This window comes from Myotis daubentonii, chromosome 2, assembly GCF_963259705.1.
Source record: "Myotis daubentonii chromosome 2, mMyoDau2.1, whole genome shotgun sequence".
Taxonomy (NCBI): domain Eukaryota; kingdom Metazoa; phylum Chordata; class Mammalia; order Chiroptera; family Vespertilionidae; genus Myotis; species Myotis daubentonii.
Genome location: NC_081841.1, coordinates 105513308 through 105529521, shown reverse-complemented (window position 1 = coordinate 105529521; position 16214 = coordinate 105513308). Strand labels below are relative to the sequence as shown.

Here is a 16214-nt window from a genome sequence, read left to right as displayed (position 1 = left end):
TCCTAAAAAAATTGAGAATAGAGGTTTCATACGACCCAGCAATCCCACTCCTGGGTAAATAACCGAAAACCTCAAAATCATGTATTCACAAAGATATATACGCCCCTATGTTCATTGCAGCAGTATACACAGTGCCCAAGACATGAAAACAACCTAAGTGTCCTGTGATCGAGAACTGGATAAAGAAGATGTGGCACATGTGCACAACAGAACACTACTCAGCAGTAAGAAGGGATGAAATAGCACCATTTGCAACAACATGGATGGACCTTGAGAACATTATGTTAAGTGAAATAAGTCAGTCAGAAAAAGCTAAGAACCATATGATTTCACTCATATGTGGGATATAAACCTGAACTTATGAACACAAACAACAGAGTGGTGGTTGCCAGAGAGAAGGGGTAGGATAGAGGAGATCTGACTTTGAGTAGTAAGCACATGGTGCAATATACAGATCTTGTAACATAGAAACCCACATCTGAAACCTTTATGTTCATGTTGACCAATGTCACTCCAATAAAGTTAATTTTAAAAAATATGGCAAAGTAAAAAAAATAAAATAAAAATAAACTAAGGACCAGAAATCATTTAATTTCCAGATTCCCTGAAGAGAAACAATCCTTCATCTTAGGATGAATCTATGAGAGGACTAAAATGAGATTTTAAAAGAATAACAATTGGAAATTCATTAATTTTTAATTCATATTTTAAAGAGCTGAGTACTCTCCTTTAAAAACTGTACTTCTGTGTCACCAAATAGTCAGTGAAGGAAAGTTTCTCTCTACAGATGTATTCCAGTTAGGAAAAGGAAGAAATATAAGAATTAGGATGTCACTGGTTTGCGAGTCCCTGGTTAAATAATGCACTCAGGTGGTGACCAGGAATTTTCATGCATAGCTCAAAAAGAGGAACCACCAGGTATGATGCGCTGGATGGACATATACAATGCCAGCCATTACATATTTTTGCCAAAATATTCAACCTGAGTCTGATGACGTTTTTGGAATGTCAGATTACAGAAAATACATGAAACAAGGTATATTTTAATAACATGATGTGAGTGAAATCAGAAAAATAATCCATTTCTTCAACAAAAACAGTTTCAGGGGGAAAAAAGAGGGGAAATGTATAGATTAAATAACAAAGAGATATAATAACCAAATGGAATATGTAGATCATATTTGGATTCAATTTCAAGCCAACTATTTTTTTTTTTTTCTAGACGTGACTGAAGGCAGATACACTTCTTGGACTTTCTTATTTACGTGACCTAATAAGCTACCATTTTTTTTGTTTTTTTTTAATTAAATCTTTATTGTTCATATTATTACATTTGTTCCTCTTCCCCCCCCCCATAACTCCCCTCCTCCCAGTTCCCGCCCCACCCTCCGCCCTCACTCCCCACCCACTGTCCTCATCCATAGGTGCGCGATATTTGTCCAGTCTCTTCCCGAATCTCCCACACCCCTTTCCCCCCCAAGAATAGTCAGTCCATTCCCTTTCTATGTCCCTGATTCTATTATGATCACCAGATTATTTATTCACTTGATTTTTAGATTCACTTGTTGATAGATGCATGTTTGTTGTTCATAATTAGTATCTTTACCTTTTTCTTCTTCTTCCTCTTCTTAAAGGATACCTTTCAGCATTTCATATAATACTGGTTTGGTGGTGATGAACTCCTTTAGCTTTTCCTTATCTGTGAAGCTCTTTATCTGACCTTCAGTTCTGAATGATAGCTTTGCTGGATAAAGTAATCTTGGTTGTAGGTTCTTGGTATTCATCACTTTGAATATTTCTTGCCATTCCCTTCTGGCCTGCAAAGTTTCTGTTGAGAAATCAGCTGACAGTCGTATGGGTATACCCTTGTAGGTAACTGAGTTTCTTTCTCTTGCTGCTTTTAAGATTCTCTCTTTGTCTTTTGCTCTTGGCATTTTAATTATGATGTGTCCTGGTGTGGTCCTCTTTGGATTCCTTTTGTTTGGGGTTCTCTGCGCTTCCTGGACTTGTAAGTCTATTTCTTTCACCAGGTGGGAGAAGTTTTCTGTCATTATTTCTTCAAATAGGTTTTCAATATCTTGCTCTCTCTCATCTTCTGGCACCCCTATAATTCTGATGTTGGTACGCTTGAAGCTGTCCCAGAGGCTCCTTACACTATCTTCATATTTTCGGATTCTTTTTTCATTTTGCTTTTCTGGTTGGGTGTTTTTTGCTTCTTCGCATTTCAAATCTTTGCCTTGATTCTTGCGCTCCTCCGGTCTGCTGTTGGGAGTCTGTATAGTATTCGTTATTTCAGTCCGTGTATGCTTAATTTCTAGTTGGTTCTTTATCATAACATCGAGGGTCTCATTAGATTTCTTGAGGATCTCACTACATTTATCGGCGGCTTCTAGACACTTCTTAAGAGACCTTAAAAGTGTGGTTCTGAACTCAATATCCTCCATTGAGAATTTTGTCCTGTTTCTTTGTCTCCGCATTTTTTATGCTTTCTTGGTGCACCCCCTAGTGGTCTTTGTGCACAGTCTTGTTGTAGTTAAGCCTTGATTGTTGTCAGCAATGCCGGGGGTGATTTGACCTCCAGGCTAACTGGCTATCAAGCCAACTATTTTTTTTTAATTATGACACAGCTGGGGAAACTTGATTGCTGATTGGCTATATTTGACATTAAAAATTTTTAGGTGAGATAATAGTATTGTTACATGTTTTTAAAATTATACAATACATAAGAATTATTTAGAAGTGAAATGATATATGATGTCTAGAATTTGCTTCAACATTACCCAGTGGGAAGGCTGGGTGGAGGGTGCACATAAAAAGTATCCATGTGTTCTTGATTATTGAAGATGGGTGATAGCTCAAGATTTGTTGTATATATCTGAAATATTTCACATTGACTAATTTTTAAAAACAGGGCTAGGTTAGATTCAGATTATGTCCGTAAGAAACCAAACATCTAGAAAATGGGATACAGGTGGATGGTGGACTATTTTGCTTGTCATCCAGATGTGTGGCCTAAATCAAATGGAAGTGATCACAGATACATAGAGATTCTCCAAAGGGAACAGAGCACAAGTAGCGTTAAAGGGACTGATGCTCAGATCTCCATTTCTAATTGTACTCTCCTAACAAGCACCTACCTGCCTGAGAGCAAACCTGCCTAGCTATGGGTCCTATCTTTCCCACAGCCTTTTCTCCCTACCCCAATCCACCATAGGGCCTTACGAAGGTGCATTACACCTCACCTGGGTGAGATAAGCCTCCAGTCATAGAGGTGCCCAGTGGAGGGAAACTTTGTCCTAGATTTCAAGGCAGCCCCCTTGTCTTCCAAATCTACACACTTGCCTAGGTCTTATATTTGTTTATTTTATTTTTTGCTACATTTCATTTTATTTTGCACATAATGAATACAACCAATTGACTAAACAGCTCCAGAACTGTTAGTGTTCATTAATCAAGAAGTAAATGATGTCAGAAGGAAAACTTTTCAATTCCTCCCAAACACATATTGCAAGTACAACAAACTCTTAACACATGCGACACAGGCTGGTTTCAACACATAGAAAGCCTAAACCAGCGGTTCTCAACCTATGGGTTGCGACCCCTTTGGGGGTCGAATGACCCTTTCACAGGGGTCGCCTAGGACCATCGGAAAACACACATATAATTACGTATTGTTTTTGTGATTAATCACTATGCTTTAATTATGTTCAATCTGTAACAATGAAATTGGGGGTCACCACAACATGAAGAACTGTATTAAAGGCCCGCGGCATTAGGAAAGTTGAGAACCACTGGCCTAAGCAAAAAGGGTGAGTACTGAATATTCACATGGCTCAGGCCAGGAGCCATGCTCCAGAAGCTAGACTAGACTATACCTAGCCAGTTATTCATGCTGCCCCCATACACATCTGCCCTGTGAAGTTCACTGTCTCTTGTCAGATTGAAATCCAAGCAGCTATTTCCATTTTCAGGCTCATCATTTTCCAAGGTGGATAATCCATACACAGAAATCCAGGCAGCTCAAATATACTCGCTCAGCTATGTTTTACATGACATCTCCACAAGCCAGGCTCCAGTTCAAATGCTGTACAGGAAGTTCTCATTGTCATCAAAGAACTCGCGCCCCCTCTGCACTACCTGCTGCTGAAGTTCTGGTCACCCAGTTCTTTTGCCGTCAACTCTTCCAGCTTCTTTGCACTTGGCAATCCATCACTGTCAGCGCCTCTGATGCCCTCACAATCACTGGTGGAGTACTTCTGCCGCTCTCTCTGATGACCTTGGGCTGAAGCAACAGGCACAAAGCTTTCCTTCTCTGGGCTCTGGACTCCTTTATTCCTTCCCTTCTGTCTCCTCGGAGTGTTTGTACTCTGAGTATTTAGTTCTATCACCTTCAAAGCTGTGCTATGAACTTGACCTTAGGATGAGGCTTCATCTCCTGACACAGGGTGGCCTGCAGAAAGCAGCTTCCAGGTATCCCCAGGGCCTGGAAGCTGGCGGAGCGAGTGGGAAGCCCAGCTTTCTTAAGAACTTTTTGATCCTGCTTCAGTTTCTGCTCCAATGTGGGTATACACTTGCTTTTTTTAAACCCTTCTGATCACATTGGTACTAACATCAAAGCCTTCAGCCATTCTGGGAACTGACCGAGACACTGGAAATTCTTCATGTAAATACCGGATCTGCTGCTTGGCTTCTCGCATCAGTCCTGGGCGGGGCCCCTCATGGCTCCATTTGCCTCTGAGTGTTCTGGAACAGGATAGTGTAGTAGTAATATATAAAAATGTTTAAAAATGCTTTGAGGATGCCTGAAAAATGTCTAAGAAATGTTTTTAAATGTTTGAGCTAACTTTCCTTAAAACTTAAAGCGTGATATTAAGAACACATTCCTCACTGCCCTGAAGCTTGTGTCCCTCATAGATAAGGATTTGAACTTCAGTAAAAAACTCGGAGTGACTTGTCAAAGTAACCATCTGAATGAGTGATGTACTCTCCCTAGATAACCACCTGTAGCTCCTCGCCCTGCTTGAGACAAACATGCAATTCACTGATAGCCACCTGGACTACTGCAAATGGGGTGCAAGCTTTAAAAGTGGGGTTCCCAACCAGCCTGGTGCTCGTCTGTTGAGACAGCCACAAAGGCCCGTCCTCTTGCTAATCTGGCAAATGACACCACTCCACGCTCCTCTCTCTGCCAGACAACAGAAGAACAGCTAGTAACACCGGATTGAGATGTGATCATGCGATCGAGTTCTCGGGTGAGGAACGCCGGCCCCCTGCATCCGGACAGACCAGCCTAACTGCCAGATCCCCAAGGACAGCACCACTGGAATCCCACTTAAGCCTGTACCCGCAGCACCAGGAATTGTGTGAGTAATAAAATGCTGTGTGATTTGCAACTGCATATGTTTCATGTGTTGTAATTCCTCCAACAGTTAATTGAATTATTTTGCGTACACTTCAAAGTTAAATTAAAGCTTCTGGTCTCTTTTTTGGTTCTGAGCCTGCCCCCTTGGTCCTGCTTGTGTAGAGTAGCCTCTTCACTAGCCACTACTTGAATGTCCCACACCTACACAGTTAAAGTTTATCTCAAGGAACTCCTTAGGTAAACACCCCAGATCCTTTCCCAGGATCGACTTGGGACAGATGGCTTTTTTCTGTTGTTTCAGGGCAGGGGGGGAGGGGTGGGGGGGCGGGGGGGGTGAGAACCAATGGCAGGAGCCATGCATGGAAGCAACACGGGTGGTTGAAGCATCTTGGGCTAAAGCAAGAGACGGGTGTTCCCAAGTGAAAGGAATTTTTAGGGGGGAATAGGCAGGTTTAGGAAATTTTAAAAATTAAGGGGTCCATGGAAAAAACACAGGGCTACAGAGTTGCAAAAGGATATATTTCCATAAGACAAGGGAGCTGGGAGTAGCAAAAGGTACACATTTACACAATAAAGGGAAGGCAGCCCCTCATTCAAAGAGGGAGCAAGAAGAGCCCAGAGGGAATGGAAGAACAATAAGGGAGAGGAAGAAGGGAACCTCAAGTGAGACTTGAATTCAGGAGTTGCTATAGTGACTAAATCAAAGGGAATATTGACCAATCAGAGAGGGTATCAGCATACAGGGACTTGCGGCCTTTATAAACCTGGAAGGAGGGACTTAGTGGGACTCTTTCCCCCACACCACGTGGGAGTCTGTGCTTATTCTTCAATAAGTTTCCACCTTTGCTATACCATCTTCCCTTCGTGGTTTCATTCCTCAACTCCAACTGACAAAGAGCCAGGGAAGCCATCCTACCCAGGAGAACACCGAATGTTCCAGTCCAAAAATCCTGTATCACAAAGGAGCTGACCACCTGCCCTTGTGCCTCTGATAAGGGAGGAAGCAAGGGCCACTGTGAATGCAGCAGGGGCAGCAGGATGCCCACTGCCCAGGGCTGTGGCCTGCAGCACCTGGTTGCAAGGCTCTTCAGGCTGAGGGCCGGGAAGGAGCAGGTACCTCTCCATCTCCTGCAGCTCCTGCTCCTCTGGTTCCCAGTCGGAATCAGGGTCTGGCTCACAGCTGGTAGATCCCGAGCCTGCCACGCCCTGGGTCACAAACCCACGGACACGTGGCCCAGCAGGAGACTCAGAGCACTCACCATGTTGACCATCTGCCTTGAGCCCCTATGCTTATTTTTGAGAGAGTGATGGGTGAGGCCATCACCAGGTACACAGCCTGTGCAGGATGTTCTGAATTTAGGTACATGTAGTGGCATCATTCAGAGTAATGTCTAGTTTTTCATCTCCTAAAAATTATAAAATGTTCATTCCTCTTTAGGGAGAAGCCTCTGGGAAGAGAGCAGAGAATGTAAAATGCTTAAAATGTCTCTTTTCCCCATATGTTGAAAGCATTTTTTCAACTTTTAAAAAGTCTCTAGGATATGTCCTCACTGGAAAGAAAAGATTCTCTGAGTAGATGAAGCAGGAGATGATGGTGATGCTGGTTCTTTTAAATGTAACTGGGCTTGTCCTAGCCAGTTTGGCTCGGCCAATAGAGCCTCGGCCTGCAGACTGAAGGGTCCCAGATTTGGTTATAGTCAAGGGCACATGCCCAGGTTGTGGGCTCGATCCCCAGGGGGGGGCGTGCAGGAGGCAGCAGATCAATGATTCTCTCTCATCATTGATGTTTCTCTCTCTCTCTCCCTCTTCCTTCCTCTCTAAAATCAATAAAAATATATTTTTTAAAATAAAATAAAATAAAAATTTTAAATGTAACTGGACTCTTTCCCAAAGCTACTAAGTTTTTAAAGATTCACTGGATAAAACTGGTACATAAAAATCTTGTGATATTTTTCTTCAGATTTTGCATTCATCATTCAATAAGGTATTTAAATTATATTTTTAAACTCAATCATATTATGAAATATTTACCCCAATGCAGCCAGTCTTCATTTTATTGTATGTTATAAAATATTAACAATATATGCTAGCTTGCCAAACCAATAAATTTTTATCTCATACAACTTTATCTTTTTAAAATGCATAATAAATTTTTGAGTTGGTGTCTAAAGAATTCAGTGAAATTATTTCTGATTTCTATATATTATTATTATTTAATTTTTCCCAAATGTTAAGCACCAAAGTTCTAGACCAGTGGTCGGCAAACCGCGGCTCGCGAGCCACATGCAGCTCTTTGGCCCCTTGAGTGTGGCTCTTCCACAAAATACCACATGCGGGCACACACGTACAGTGCGATCGAAACTTCGTGGCCTATGCACAGAAGTCGGTTTTTGGCCTGGGTGAGTCTATTTTGAAGAAGTGGTGTTAGAAGAAGTGGGGGGTGTCCGTTGGTCAACGGGAGGGAGATGCAGTGCAGACGGGCCACGGGATACGCAGCGCGGGGGAGGTGCGCGCGATTCATGCAGGAGTTGAGTGAGCCAGTCAGTCAGCAGTCTCATGTGCAGTGGTCAGTGCTAGTCGCGTCTGCAAATCGCGCGTGGGTGACAAAAGTACCTACTTGAAGCATAAAGTTACCTGTATTTTTCCAACCAGCTGCAAATCCTACAGGTATTTTTGTCATCAATTTAAGAATTGTAATTCTTTTGTGTTGGTGGCTTTATTATTATAAAATGAAACATTTTTTTAGGTGCCCTGTTTGAGATGGCTACAAAGAAGAAGCAAAGAAAAACGGAAGAAGAAAACGGTGAATTTAAAGTTGAATTTAAAGTTGAATGTACCTACCCATATAGTTTAAAAAATTTGGCTCGCAAAAGAAATTTCAATTTGTACTGTTGATATTTGGCTCTGTTGACTAATGAGTTTGCCAACCACTGTTCTAGACACTTAAGAACATCCTATCTAATAATAGACAAACATGGTAATGAACCATACCTCCGACACGCTTCCCATTGGCTAATCAGGGTGATATGCAAATTAACTGCCAACCAAGATGGCGGCCGGCAGCCAGGCAGCTGAAGTGAACAGGCTTGCTTGCTCCAGTGAAGGAGGGAGCCAAGGTTCCCCGCCTGCCGCTGCTGGGCTCTGAGTTTGCACTCTAAGAAACAATGTTGCAATTATAGAAGCTAAACAAACCCCATGCTTTCAGCCAGCCAGCCGAGCTGGAGTTGCAACAGTGTTTCAATTATAGAACCCAAACAAGCCTCAGAGCTAAAGCCAGCTCTCAGCTCCAGTGACAGCCATAGAAGGTAAATAAATCCCAGAATAAAAAAAAAAAGAAAAAAAGGAGAGGTTGGGAGCTTCAGTCACCCACCAGCCTGAAAATGGCCCTCAGCCCCTCACCCAGACTGGCCAGGCACCCCAGTGGGGACCACCACCCTGAAGGGGGTGTGACCAGCTGCAAAAAGCCATCATCCCCTCATCCAGGCTGGCCAGGCACCCAAGCAGGACCCCCACCCTGATCCAGGACACCCTTCAGGGCAAACCAGCTGGCCCCCACCCATGCACCAGGCCTCTATCCTATATAGTAAAAGGGTAATATGCCTCCCAGCACCGGGATCAGCAGAGCCGTGAGGCCTCCTGGCACCGGGATCAGCGGAGCTGCGAGGCCTCCTGGCCCCTGGAGCAGCGTGACAGGGGGCAGTGCCCCAACCCCCTGATAGGTCCTGCTCTGTGTGTGACAGGGTGCGGTGCCCCAACCCTCCCATGGGCCCTGCTCTGTGTGTGACGGGGTAGAGACGCAACCTCCCCATCAGCCCTGCCCTGAGTGTGACAGGGGGAATGCCCCAACCTGCTGATTGGCCCTGCTCTGTGGGTGACAGGGGGCGGCCCCCGAACCCCCTGATCCGCCCTGCTCTGTGTGTGACAGGGTACGGAGCCCCAACTCCCCTATCAGCCCTACTCTGTGCGTGACAGGGCAGAGCTCCCCAACCCCCTGATCGGCCCTGCTCTGTGCGTGACTGGGGGGAGCTCCTCAACCCCCTGATTCGGCCCTGCTCTGTGTGTGACAGGGTATGGAGCCCCAACCACCCTGATGGGCCCTGCTCTGTGTGTGACAGGGGGCAGCGCCCCAACCCCCTGATTGGCCCTGCTCTGTGCATGACAGGGGGTGGCGCCGCAACATCCCCATTGACCCTGCCTTGAGTGTGACAGGGGGCATGCCCCAACCCCCCAATCGGCCCTACCCTGAGCGTGACTGGGGGTGGCATCACAACCTCCCGATCGCCCTGCTCTGTGCATGACAGGAGGCGGCGCCCCAACTCCCCAATTGGCCCTGCTCTGAGCCCAACCAGGGCTGCACCTAGGGATTGGGCCTGCCCTCTGCCACCCGGGAACGGGCCTAAGCCAGCAGGTCGTTATCTCCCAAGGGGTCCCAGACTGTGAGAGGGCACAAGTGGGGCTGAGGGACACCCCCCCGCCCCCAGTGCACAAATTTTTGTGCACCGGGCCTCTAGTATTTAATAAGGAACATGTTTTTTAATTATACTCCTCACTTCACAGACAACTTACATATTTCATTGCATTATTTTTATTACTTGGATATAATTAACTATATTAGACCTGAATCTTTTTACACTTCCTTGTCTACTTTCAATAATAATCCTAAAATATGCATTCCATAATTTATCAGTAGTTTTCATAATATTCCTTAAATAATATATATGCATTTATTTGAACAGAAAATAGAGTCAGATTTTCTTTTGACTATAAGTAAACTAATTTTTCTTTTCGGTTTGACAAGGACTGATTTTACCAAAAAGTAAACACGCTGAAAATTGTATGAATTAATCTTCAGCTCCAAGATATTGATTAAAATATATTTTAAGTATGTGACAAAAGTTCTTTATTTAAAAAAAAAAAAGAAGATTGTTTTGGAAAAACATTTATTGAAACTAATGTTCCCATTTTCTAAGTTCTTTTTTTTTTTTAATCCTTACCCAAGAATATTTTTCCATTGATTTTTTAAAATATATTTTTATTGATTTTTTTACAGAGAGGAAGGGAGAGGGATAGAGAGCTAGAAACATCGATGAGAGAGAAACATCGATCAGCTGTCTGCTGCACACCCCCCACTGGGGATGTGCCCGCAACCAAGGCACATGCCCTTGATCAGAACTGAACCTGAGACCCTTCAGTCTGAAGGCCGATGCTCTATCTACTGAGCCAACCTGGTAGGGCTTTTTTTTTTTTTTTTTCTTTAGAGATAGTGAAGTGTAGGAGGAGGGGGACAGAGAAAGAGAGAGAAACATCAAAGTGAGAGAGACACATTAATTGGTTGTTTCCCACATGCACCTTGACCAGGGCCAGAGATCAATCCTGCAACTAAGGTATGAACCCTTGATCAGAAATCAAACCCATTATCCTTCAATTTGAGGGCTAACACTCTAACCACTGAGCAACCGGCCAGGGCTCTACGTCTTTTTGAGTATATAATAGTAAACAAGTTTCCTCTAAGTAAAAGAGTAACTTGTAATTTCTAGTTATTTGTTAAGACATGCCTTCTCAGTATACTTCTCAGAAAATGGGAAAGGAAATAATTCAATAACTAGATGACAGATCATCTAATTATTTGCTTTCAATAAAATTGAATGAGTAGCTGAGACCGGTTTGGCTCAGTGGATGGAGCGTCGGCTTGCGGACTGGAAGGTCCCGGGTTCGATTCCAGTCAAGGGCGTGTGCCTGGGTTGCGGGAGCATCCCCAGTGGGGGGTGTGCAGGAGGCAGCTGATTGATGTTTCTAACTCTATCTCTCTCCCTTCCTCTCTGTAAAAAATCAATAAAATATATTTTTAAAAAAATTGAATGAGTACCACTCATGGTATCAGTCAATCAATCATTGTATATAACTGAGAGTTTGGAGTGTAAACGACACTAAAGATGCCTTCTATTCGTCTCTGCTTATGTGAACAAGGTTTCTCAACACTAGCATCTACAAATTTAAAAAAATTTTTCAAAGAAGCAGTAAAAAATTAATGCTGAATGCAATCTCACTCCAAAAGTAGTAACACTCAAAACTAGATACATAAACTAATTGAAAACAAAATAGCCCATTTATTTCATTAAGGTGTACTTACTTTTGTATTTAAATTTTTTAAATTTACTTTTTGTATTTAGTAATTATTAACATGGGTAATGTATGTATTACTTTCAGCAAGTGTGTTCTAAAAATAATTGTGATGACTCAAAACTTAGGGTCACACAACATGTTTAAAAATTAATTTCAATTAATATACTAAAATAGTTGCCAGGATGTATAATGAAATGATCAATAAATTGATTTTAAACCAAAATATATTACAGCAGGGTAAAATTGTATGGAGGAAGTAGAGTGGGAATAAAAGTTCAAGAATGAAAATTAATGAAATCATTATCTATGAAAGAAGAGCTTGTTTGTGCATTGTTTAAAAGGATCATATAAAAAAGGGATCATATAGTGCATATCAATTGGCTAAAGTGTTTAGATTACCCGCTGGTTATATTTAAAGAAATGAATTAACAGTTTTAGTTTTTAATGTCAATATTTAGGATGGGCTTGAAGTTTTATCTTTTGTAACTATTTAAGTTTATGATGAAAACTTTTCTTTGAACATAAACATTTCAGTTTGAGTGAGGCCCACTGACACAGACTTCATTAGTACCCATTTGTTTTTGGCTTTCATCCCAAGTGTTTTTTCTTCAGACAACTGTTACTATCTGGGAAGCTTGCAGAATCATTACTGTCAGAAGATAAATCTCCCAGTGAAGGGACATAATGGAAGGGACATAATGGGACTCAGTGGGATAGCCAATAACTCAGAAGTCAAGTCTTGCAGCACTGAGGAACTTCTTCACTCTAGTCACTGTGCTAGTGCTTTCATTCTGTTCTCAGAACCACCGCCAACCATAACACTGAGCCACAGATGGCTTGCTACTTGCCTGGGTAGCGGTGATAATACAAGTTAGAGCAGAGAGCTGAGGTTAGAATCCATTTCTGCCTGACTCCACAGCCATGGTCTTGCCAATACCCATCTGACTTCTCAATAATTTGAACTTTTAAGGTGAAAAGATCCTCTTTATTGAAAACAATTCACAGAGTAAACATAGGCAAGTCAAGGGTCTCCTTGTTAATTTCCCACCCACCACTGATGCCATGAAAGATGCCAGGGCTTTTCTAGTCCCACTCTCACTCATCCACCAGAGAGCTCAGAAAGGCAGCAGTGAAGTTGGAAATTATCCCACTCACAATTCAGGTGGAATTGGAGAAGTTGCCAGCCAACATTGCTTTAGGAAGCAAAAAGTGGAGGAGTGAAGGTAAGAGTAAGGGGTCTGTGGCACTAGTGCTGATATTATCCATTCGTTCAGTTGTCATTGCCTGCCCACTATGACTCAGGTAATGGATTCGATTAATTCTCAGTGTTTAGGCAGCACAATTCTTTTAGAATACTTATGGCTCTACTGTAAGCCATGACACACAGTAACTTGACGAAGAATCTCTGGGCCTGTTTTCTTAGTTTTCTTGCTGGAGTTTTAGAGACTGTTTGAAGGGGGACTCACTCTCAGATGCTTGGAGAACTGTGCATGCAGTAGGTCCTACCTGAGTGCACCTTTCATAAGCTCTCTATGGTTACTCTTGCTATTTGTTTTGAATTGTGAATAGTCCTATATAATAAAAGGCTAATATGCAAATAGACCAAACGGCGGAACAACCAAACAACTGGTCACTATGAAGTGCGCTGACCACCAGGGGACGTATGTGGAACGTGGTGGGCATTGTCCCCAGCGGGATGGTGGAGCAGGTGAGTGGGGGGCACCAGACCAAGATGGGGTGCCAGTCTCTGTTTTCAAGGTGAGCCTCTGGTGGTTACTGAAAATTTTTTGCTCCTGCATGCGTGGTCCCAGCTGGCACTCACGCCTGCTGCCAGCACTAGTCCCGCTTGCACCCACTGCCGGTGCCCCATGCCAGCCCCTATCGCTCCTCAGGGCTTCTCTACCTTCTCCTGCTCCTGAGGGGAGATGGAGTCACCTCTCTCACCCGCTGCCAGCAACAGCCCTGCTCATACCCGCAGCTGGCACTGGAGCCACTACTCGTACCCGCTGCCAGTGCCAGGTGCTGGTCTCGATTGCTTGGTGCCATCAGCAGGTGCGAGCGGTGGCTGCTGGCCTTGATCGCCCCTGAGGGCTTCTCCACCTCCCCCTCCTCTTGAGGGGCGATCAGGGCAGCAGCAGCTGCTGCTCGCACCCACTGCTGGCGCCAGCCCCAATAGCTCAGAACCTTCAGCGGGTGTGAGCAGGGCCAGCGCCATCAACATATGGGAGTGACAGCAGTGGGAGCGGGGCTGCCGACAGACAGCAGGAGGGGCCAGGAGGGGGCGTGGAAGATGGGCCAAGACCCGCCCCTGTGCCTACTCCAGCCTCGTGGCCCACAGTTCCTTTCAAGGTACATGAATTCGTGCACTGGGCCCCTAGTAGAATATAAATGAACAAATTAAAGTGTGACTCAAGTAGGAATGTACCGAATTAAAGCAGGTATTGCTCCTGTCTTAGGAGTGAATGCAGTCTTCATCGTGGTAGCATAGGAGTCCCAGTGGGTATTACCTGCCAAATGTAAAATATAACACTTTTAAATGGGTCAGACCAATATATATTGATAAAATGTTGTTTTATAATTAAAGCAATTTCGCAAGACAATAACATTTGGATGGTAATTTTTAGTCTAAAGGAATAAAAGCCAATTTGTGGCCTCTATTAAGAGACAAAGCTCAATTTAATTATCTGAGTTTTCTCCCTAAATAAAAATAGGTCTATTGTTTTTTCTTGAGAATTCATACATGCTTTTTTAAAACCTTTAAGCAATACATAAAAATATAAAGCAGAAAGTTTATTTGAAATTCTACATCTTAAAATGCTCACAATTTCCAATTTACTGACCAACTTTTCATACATCACATTAGACAAAGCTATAAACACGTGAAATGAATATGCACAAAGGGGCTCAGAGTTTGTATTTCAGGTTTCAGTGTGGAACTTTCTCCTTGTTCCTTCTTCTCCCTGCTTATTATCACTTGCCTCCCCATCCCTCCTCCTAGGTAGCCCATGTCCGTTTCTTTACAGACTTTTATACCTGCTCATATAATCATATACTGGTTTACAAATACATGTATAAATTCATTGACATATGAGGTTTTAATTTTCACCAATATTTAAAAAAATGGGCTTCTGAAATCTATATAATTAACTAATGTCACCCCAATAAATTCAATTAAAAAGTTTAAAAAGTGGGCTCATGTTCCCACGAAGTGTCCTTTTCTCTGTCATATAACAGTGTAGTATGGGAAACTCTTCAAACTCAGCCAGTGTAACTCTAATTCATTCTTAATAATGACTGTGCAAGATTCTGTGGTATAGGTGTTTAAAACTCTGAGAGTGGGTGAGATCAACAAAGAAGGAAGCATAATTAGAGGAGATTAAGCCTGGGGCGTGCCAACATCAAGAGGTCGGAAGAGGAGGAGCAGCCAGGAAAGGACACTGAGAAGAGAGGTCAGTGAGGTAAGAGGAAAACCAGGAGCGTGTAATGTCCTGAACCCCAAAGGAAGAAAGTATTCACAGGAGGAAGGGGTCACGTATGCAAATGCTGTTGGCTGGATCCAGGAAGATGAGGACTGAGAATTCAGCATTCAGCAGACACTAGCAACAACAGAATTTATCTGCCCTACCTGCCCATTGTCAACAAGCCACCACCAAATTTCTTGGGAAAATATATTTTAAATTTAATTCAGTCCTTCTCTCATTCTTCATATATGGCCACTTACCTGTTGCTTTTTACATTTCAGGAGAAACTGGGTTGAAATGCGGCCTTTAATGTTTGAATAAACCACTGTCTGGGGTCTATCACCTCACCTCTAGAATACTATAGCCACTTCATAGTGTGTGTTTGCTCCCACTCATTCCGCCTAAATACAATGGCTGCCAAGGATCTTTCTCAACTACCTCTTAAATTTTCAAATATTCTTAAAATCTGTATGCCACTGCCGAGCTTACAGAGCCCTGACCTAACATTTCATTTTGGCCACCTGTGTACTTCGTATTGTTCACTACCCCATCTCTCCCAACCAGGGCTTGTGTTTAATTGAACAGGCCCATGGAACCAGCCGGGCAGCGGGACCCATGACATCCAAATGGGTCTCATGTGACTATTTACCTGCTGCCTTCATACAGGTTGAGTTTCATCTCCACCTAGAGGCTTCCCCAACCAACTAAAGCCTTAGCCCTACATGTCACACTCCATGTCTGCTCACACAGACTCCTGGTATCCATGCTCAGATCCCACTCTATGTGAAACGACCTTATTCTTTGATATCCCTGCTTTTGTGGGAATCATTTTATGCTTTAAAGCATTTTATCCCAACAGCAGAATTAAATACCCTAAGTTAAGAGAATTTTAAGCATGGACAAATAAGTGGGAAGAAATTGTGAGAAGGTACTGCTCTCAAAGAAGTCATCATTTGAGTGGAACCTCCAAAAAAGGCTGACGGCCACCAGAGGCTGGAAAAGGCAAGGACAGCTTCTCCCCTAGAGACACCAGAGGCAGTGCAGTTCTCCGACACCTTAATTTTGGGCTCCTGGGCCTCCAGAATGTGAGAGAATACATTTCTTTTGCTGATAAGTCATCAGTTTGTGGTAATTTATGGCTGTCCTTGGAAGTAACAAAACACTTAAGAGCTCAATCTATAGCAGCGGTTCTCAACCTGTGGGTCGCGACCCCTTTGGGGGTGGAATGACCCTTTCACAGGGGTTGCCTAAGACCATCGGAAAACACA

General features: G+C 43.3%; 1 protein-coding gene and 1 pseudogene across 1 annotated transcript in view; both read right to left on the bottom strand.

The window, feature by feature from the left end:
- Positions 1-16214, bottom strand: part of TEX26 (testis expressed 26) — a 53359-nt gene that overhangs the window by 35152 nt on the left and 1993 nt on the right. Inside the window, 1 exon segment of the mRNA XM_059681055.1 lies at positions 13911-13992. Within this exon segment, the coding sequence (XP_059537038.1) occupies positions 13911-13992 (82 nt within the window).
- On the bottom strand, positions 3852-4712 carry LOC132228154 (neugrin-like; annotated as a pseudogene).